General features: G+C 37.1%; 1 protein-coding gene across 1 annotated transcript in view; it reads right to left on the reverse strand.

Annotated features, from left to right (window-relative positions):
• Positions 1-6626: 6626 nt before the first annotated feature.
• LOC110467299 (peptidase M20 domain-containing protein 2-like) overlaps positions 6627-7823 on the reverse strand; it is a 9073-nt gene continuing 7876 nt past the window's right edge. Inside the window, exons 5-6 of the mRNA XM_021524371.1 lie at positions 7215-7458; positions 6627-6883 (exon numbers count right to left, since the gene is read on the reverse strand). Coding sequence (XP_021380046.1) covers positions 6747-6883; positions 7215-7458 — 381 coding nt within the window. The 3' untranslated portion in view covers positions 6627-6746. The remainder of the gene's footprint in view (positions 6884-7214; positions 7459-7823) is intronic.

The following is a 7823-nucleotide window of genomic DNA, read 5'->3' on the forward strand; positions in this document are numbered from 1 at the left end:
AGCAAAGACCATATCATAGTTAGGATTAATTCGCTATTGTTTAGGATAGTGAAATCAGTGCTGTTTGNTTCAAGAGAAAGCAATAAAAATACTTTGGTTCAAGGCTGTTTTAAGGAGGGATTTACACAAGTAATTCAGATTTCAGATTATGTTTTCATCACTCAGACAAATGAAAATGTGTAACTTGAGGGTACAGCACGGACTTAGATTATTTGAGTCCGTTGGTACAGCAATGAGTATGATTAAGCGTAACAGGGTGCATAGAATGTATAAATGTATGTTGTGTTGTTAGATGTATAGATAAGATACATATAACTAACGCTCCGGCTTCAATATCATTCATATAAATACTGATTATAATTATCAAATAATACCACTAAAGAGAATATCATAAGAATTATACCTGTTTGAGATATAAGTTGAGAAGGACCATTTTAAGAGAGAAAAAAAACAATAATTACAAGGAATTCGCTTGCAGCATTTCAGTTGGATTTGTAAGATAATACAGGAATAATACTCTATGAAAACACATCACATTCACTCAATTTATACATATGATGATATTTATATCCAATATTTTCCAAACACAAGTTTCATATTTCATCTCCTTTTGAACATTTGCGATCGCCTAGTTTAAATAAAAAACAAACAATTACACGTACGGTATTTAGTTTGGGTTGTTTATTATTTTTCGGCAAATTGATTAAATATTTTTTAGAATTTGAGACTAAAAAAAATGAACTACCCACTAGACGTATCCATAAGTATTGTTGATGTCGAAGAACCATTGTTTAAGTCTATTCCCGTAGCTTCACCTTGAAATAATATAGAAATTAAAATAAAAGATAAGTGAGAAACCACCAACATCAAATATACTTTTAATCTTATGAATTCCTAAAAAGGTATGTGTTTTTTACGTCGTGTAGATTTAGTGATTAGATGTTAAATGTAATGTACTGTTGAGTTCCAAACGGATGCCATTATAAGTTTAATTCCATTTCAAAATTAATTATCAATATTCACGAAAAAATCGGGGGACAAATCATCATTCCAAATTATTTTGTTGGTGTCGACGGGGGAAATGTTGCCTATAAGAACATCTGCATCTGCCGCTGTGCAAATAACACGCGAGCGCTGTATATGTCAGAGTTAGGGTCAGAGACCGACACGCTTCCGCGAGCAAGTACATCTAAATCTAAGTCCGTTATTTGTCTGCTATGAACTGCGTTTTAGGAGCGTGTTTAACCAAACGGTCTGTATGCGTTTGCGTTGAGTTTCCGTTGCGTTTGCGTTGCGTTTCCGTTCCGTTTGCGTTGAATTTCCGTTGCGTTTCCGTTGCGTTTGCGTTTCGTTTCCGTTGCGTTTGAGTTCCGTTTCGTTGCGTTTGCGTTTAAACGGTCAAGAAAAACGGTTTAGGGTCTGTATATACAAATGGGTGACAATAATATATGGTGGAACAGGATGGACATTAGTATTGTAAATTAATTATGTCATTAATATCGGTAATAAATTCATGTTGTGTTACATAATTGAATAATGTATGATATTTAAATGTGTTTGGTCTTTCATAATAATATCTGGACATATGTTTTCGCCAACTATTGAAAATTGATTGATGTGTACATGTAAACAGATAATGAAATTCGTCGCCAATTTCTCTTAAATAACATAAACTACACAATCTATTTTCACGTAGTACATTGAACCACCTACCACTTTCAATTGGTAACTTAGTATTACATGTTCTAGAATTACAATACGCTTTGGCTAGTTTCGGAGGGAGTTCAAAGTTCGTACTTATATATTCTATAATTGGTTCCTTTTCCAATTGCGTTGTCCCTCACGTGACATGGGATTTAGGGGGAATATCTTCATCCCATTTCTGCCCTGGACAGTATCAAATACACACAATAATCAGAGAATTCAAACAGTAAAGGATAGCAGTTCCATCAGTTTGATATACTTCCCAAGTTGGGCCTACGGCAAAATATCATACTTGAAGAGCAATGATGATAACGCACTGTAAATCATAAGGCAATACCTACATCTCTTCTTGAAACGAAAAGACACAGTAGCTATATTAGCCAAGCATACACATATGGTACATTTTATAAGTAAAAAAATAGAAAATAAAGGTGTGTATCCTGTCCAAATATCAACTACAGATAATAGACAAAATAATCAATCTAGAGAAACTTTGAGCGAGCTCATAAAGACTTTCCTAAAATAAAGTTGTAAGGGCCATAATTCCAGGGAAAATAGTCAAATCACAAATTCCTTTCTTCCTGCACGTCTACTTGTGATGTACTTAACTGTGCCAAGCGACAAATGTTTCAACAAACAGTTAAGGAGTAGTTGTGCTTGCAAGGTTTCCGGAGAAGAAGGTTGAAGTGCCATAACTCCAGGACAAGAAATGGAAAAGCAAAATACCCCTCCCCCTCCCCCCGAGCCATGGTTTATCGATATAATATGCCCCCAACATGAACTATTAGGGGATAAAGTGGGAAACCTTAATCTAATGGCCATTTTTGAACTACCTGCTATTTTTTAAGCATTAGTCAAAATTATGATACATTGTACAAAACTAGAGCTGCATATGATAAAAATGACGCCAAATAAGCATAGTTGGTAAGTAGGTCATTCTGACCTTGTTATATATAGGCAGAGTCGTGTCAATGCTACACTATATTATTCACATTAGAACCATGCAATAATCTTGGAAAATTATAATTATATTCAGAAGCGCCTTAACTTAATCTTCAAGGAATAGATTTTGATGTGAGCTTGGGGGAGGAGGTGGGATGTTACTTTTTAAACATTTGCGTCTATATTTGCTGATTTTAAAGGCAATATCTAACTTAAAGTGGCGCGTGTTTTCAATGCTTGCTGTTCTTAAGAGCTTGCTTCAAATATATATACTTCCGTGATAGATTGCTGACGAACAAACTTACAGCACAAGGTTTCCAAAGATGCCGCTTGATGAAGAGTATGGAAAAATTTTATGATCGTCATCAGGGTCTTGCAGGAAAATATGCTATTTCCTTGTGTGATAGGAAGGTCGATGTTACTTATTATGCTCAATTCAGTGCCTTGTGGATTTGTTGTCCCTCTCAGAGTTTTCGATGAGAAGACGTGACATTACTTGGATTTGATCCTGATTTACATGGTGGGTGTCGTCGGTGAAATAGAAGACGCTTACTCTTCCGGAACACATGGTCTTATTATCCTCGTCCTTTTAACCTTGATTTATTCTCCTTGTACTTTTTCAGTGATCTCCAGTTAAATATTTCCTTTGTTCATATTTTGCCCTGGTTTTTCGGTGGGTTGATTTGAAGGGTAATACCCTGAACCACGAGCTAGATATGCTGGTACCAGGTCATCCTCGATATTCCAGGGGTTACGCTCACGCTCTCTGCACCCCTGGAATATGTCATAGCAAAATTGAAGGCACGCTGTTAGTTATTTGATTGGTCTCGCATAATAAACTGGCCAATTGCAAGGCGGATACCCGTCCTGTAAAGATTACAGAGGCGCGACACCAACCTCAAAGCTAGCCAAATTTACAGTTATGCGACCGCGAGATTCTTCTGATATACATCAAATAATCAAACTAGTCTTCTTGTCTCAACCAAGAGGTGGCAAACACGTCATTCAGCCTTCAATATTGCTATGTAATTGAGCATAACCCCTTCAGAATCGAACCCCGGCCGCCTTGGTGAAAGGCGAGTGTGGTATCCTATATACGCCACCCACCAATTATCTTTCCTTTGTATACAGTTTTAATGCCTAGTTCAGTCACTCAATAATCATTATCTGCCAGCACATGTGCCGTGATGAATCATTCAGTTGTGCAGTTTCTAATTTGCTGAAAGTTTTACCATTTATAATGTTCTCTCTCGTTTTTTTCAGTAATCTGTGATACAAAATTAAGAAACTTCGACACAGAGGGCGTGAGCAGGATGGGTGCTTGATACAGAAAAAATGCCTAGCTCTTCATAAATGCGGTCAAAGCTATTTGGACTGGTAACATTCTACTAAGAATTGCTTATAGAGTCAGGAAAGGCTTGTTTACACAAATTGACACGACTTTCCAACTCGCGTAACATACAGAAACTACTCCTAACCAAAAAATAATTTATCAAGTTATTCAGCCAATTCAGTTGACAATCAGACAATTCAGAGTTAGGGCTGGCCTAGACTATCAGACAATTCAGAGTTAGGGCTGGCCTAGACTATCAGACAATTCAGAGTTAGGGCTGGCCTAGACTATCAGACAATTCAGAGTTAGGGCTGGCCTAGACTATCAGACAATTCAGAGTTAGGGCTGGCCTAGACTATCAGACAATTCAGAGTTAGGGCTGGCCTAGACTATCAGACAATTCAGAGTTAGGGCTGGCCTAGACTATCAGACAATTCAGAGTTAGGGCTGGCCTAGACTATCAGACAATTCAGAGTTAGGGCTGGCCTAGACTATCAGACAATTCAGAGTTAGGGCTGGCCTAGACTATCAGACAATTCAGAGTTAGGGCTGGCCTAGACTATCAGACAATTCAGAGTTAGGGCTGGCCTAGACTCAAGAATGATTTTACTGACTGAGGATCCGGATGGCCTGTTGAATTTCGCGAGCATCTATCTCATTATATATATATAGCGATAGAAATTGCTTAACGTCCATGTGATGGAGAATATAAATAAAACAGAACACCGAAGACTAAATCTCGCTAGTGCTTGAAATCGCCTGAAGAGCCCCAAGTGGCGAAAGTACTGGCCAAATTTAGACCTCGGTGTTTTGTTTAATCTATATATAGAACAGGGGTGAGCATTTTTATAAACATAAGAGTAGTAAATGGACCTCAGTATATTGGATATCAACAAGTTTATTCCAACAAAACAACAATCCTGAACGGATCACATGCAAGCAATCTCGGTTTTTTGATCAGTCGGCAAAAACATATACTTATATAGCATGCAGTTTTAATTTTGAATTTCTACTTTTCCTTTTGTCCAGTCTATAGTAGGTAATAAAGAACTATAATTAAAGATCATCCATTCAATTATGCAATGGTGTAATCAATTAGCTCAGGAATGCTCAATGCCAAATATCATTAAACTATATAAGGATTGAATAGCACTTTTTTTCATTGTCATGCTGGTATGAATGCAAATCGGTTATATACATATTCCATGAAGCCCGCCTGCTAGGGCTGCATGGAAAATTCGTGTATGTACCTGATTAGCGTTCATACCGGTATGAACATTGAAAAAAATGCTGTTCAATTCTATATCTACATTCTAAATGTCTACTAATTATTGACCTTAATACAGGTATTTCCTTATATTTCCGATATTGAAGTGTTTATGACGTCAGTGCAAACGAGATTCCTGGAACAGCCTAACGCCATCAAAATGTTTCCTTCTAGCAGTTGTCTCATGTTTTTCAAGGCGGGGAAGAAAATTCGAAATGAGGCTGATCAAATTGCGTTCATACACTGACAAGTGATGCTGTTGATAAGAAAACAACCATGTGACTTTTATGTAATGACCACAGTCACAAACCTACATCATCATATGCTAATGTCCAGTGTTCTTGGATATGTTTTCAAACGAGATATCCCAGGAGGATCTTGGCGCCCACCACTGTACCATCTTCATTACTTCTATGTCAGTTGGATCTTTTCTCTTATCTGTTTGACCAAGTCATGTATACAGTAACTTTGAGAACAATCTATTCAGTACTTCCTGAGAAATAGCGATAACAAATATATTGTCAAAATCCAAGGTGGCCACCTTCAGCAATTTTGCTTATCCGATCAATCTAAAAAGTAAACATGCACAACTCAAGAACAAGGGGAACCTACATATCAAGTTCGAGAAAGATCCCTCAAGTTCTTCCTGAGAAATAGTGATAACAAACATTCACACTATTAAAAATTCAAACACTATCAAAAATTCAAACACTATCAAAAATTTAAACAATCAAGATGGCACCTGTCGACCATCTTGGTTTTCCAATAAGACCCAAAATTTGACATGCATATCTAGGGACCATGGGACATCTTCATGTGAAATTTTATAAAGATCCCTCCTATACTGTCTGAAAAGTGCTAACAAGCTTTAACTCTAACAATTCAAGATGGCACCTGTCGGCCATCTTGGATATCCGATCAGTCCCAAAATTCAATATGCAAAACAAAGGACCATGGGAAACCTGGATGTGAAGTTTGAAAAAGATCTCTCCAGTCCTTTCTGAGAAATAGCACTAACAAGATTGATGGATGGACCACGGCCCACAGACGAAAGGTGGCTTGAATAGCCCATCATCTGATGATGGTGGGTTAAAAAAAAAATCAGATTAGACACCAAAGCCATAACAAATGATGGCAAAAATCAGAAATCCATTTAAGCTAGATTTAGGTAAGGAAGTACAATGTCACAACCTGTAGTATGCCTCCTTTCTCCTTGCACTGAAAGTCCTCGGAATCTTTCTGATGATGTAAACACAAACATGTCTATTCACAAGTCTTGGTAGACCTGATCAACTATACCAATGCTAACTTTATGTGGTATCTAATGTATAAAATAGATCCCAACTACAAGAACGCATTTAACAGCACAGACACTCCCTATTTGTTTTAGTTTTTTACTGTAGTAGGGTTTTTCACACATCAGTAAGGTTATAATCTGGGTAGGTACAAAATATCACTGTCATTCACATGTTGTACTGTAGTTTTCCTATGAATGTCCACTTAAGCTTGTTCGCTGACATCCCTCTGGTAGTCGGCCCTTATGGTAGATAGAAGGTCTGGTTTAGTGAAGAGGTCCAGAGCAGTCATAGCCAGGCCTTTGGCTATTGCCAGTGTGTATGGTTGGGCCTTCGGATCACCTGACGTTCAAGAGAAGTAAAATTGAAATAAAACTTTTTGCATTTTCAGAATTAACGCAATTATACTGAAACTGAAATTCTATTCAGGATTCAGTGAATATGTAGGTTTCCATTTATTTCTAAACAAATCACAGGTCTACATTTACTAGGCTACATATTAATGTACACCTTCATTAGATTAGGCTACATCTTAACTGATCAACCTTCCAAATTTTTGTTTGATTGACAGATCATACATAATAAGTGTTTTCAATGTAAACATTCCATTTTGATATAGGGCCAACTTCACCTAAAATCAAAGTCTAAATTGATCAGTTAATAACGTGTCTACCTGCAGCTTGTGTGAAGGTTTTTGAATGATTACTGGCCGTGGTTCCTATGTAGAACTTGGGGTGGATGCTAGGGACTATGTGTGATACATTCCCCATGTCTGTGGATCCCCCAAACTTCCTGATGAGTTCTGGCTTCTGTTCAAATGCTATCCCGACTGACTTGGCATTCTCTTCAAAAACATCAGCCATTGTAGCATTGGACAGCAATGAATAGTAATGTTTTTCTGAATACTTATAGTCTGTCTGAAATGATAAATACAGAATTTAACAAGAGGCCCATGGGCCTTAACGGTCACCTTATATATTTATAAAGAGAGTTGATTTTGTTTTTAACACAAACAGAAATATTATTCAGTGACAAAAAACAATAAAACCACCTTATTCAATATCTAGCATACAGATTTAAGACTAAAAAGTATTTGAAACTAGCACCTCTGATTCTAAACAAGGAAAATGAAGAAATTTTAGCACACTGACTCCTTTGGGCCCCACCCTACAGCCCTTGGGGTTAGGGCTGGCTCAAAATTTTCAAAGTATCAAACTGTCAACTCAAGGTTATAATTCCAATCAAGTTATTAACATGTAATATTCAAAGTATCATTTGCCAT

This window comes from Mizuhopecten yessoensis, unplaced genomic scaffold (genome assembly GCF_002113885.1).
Source record: "Mizuhopecten yessoensis strain PY_sf001 unplaced genomic scaffold, ASM211388v2 scaffold11169, whole genome shotgun sequence".
Lineage (NCBI taxonomy): Eukaryota > Metazoa > Mollusca > Bivalvia > Pectinida > Pectinidae > Mizuhopecten > Mizuhopecten yessoensis.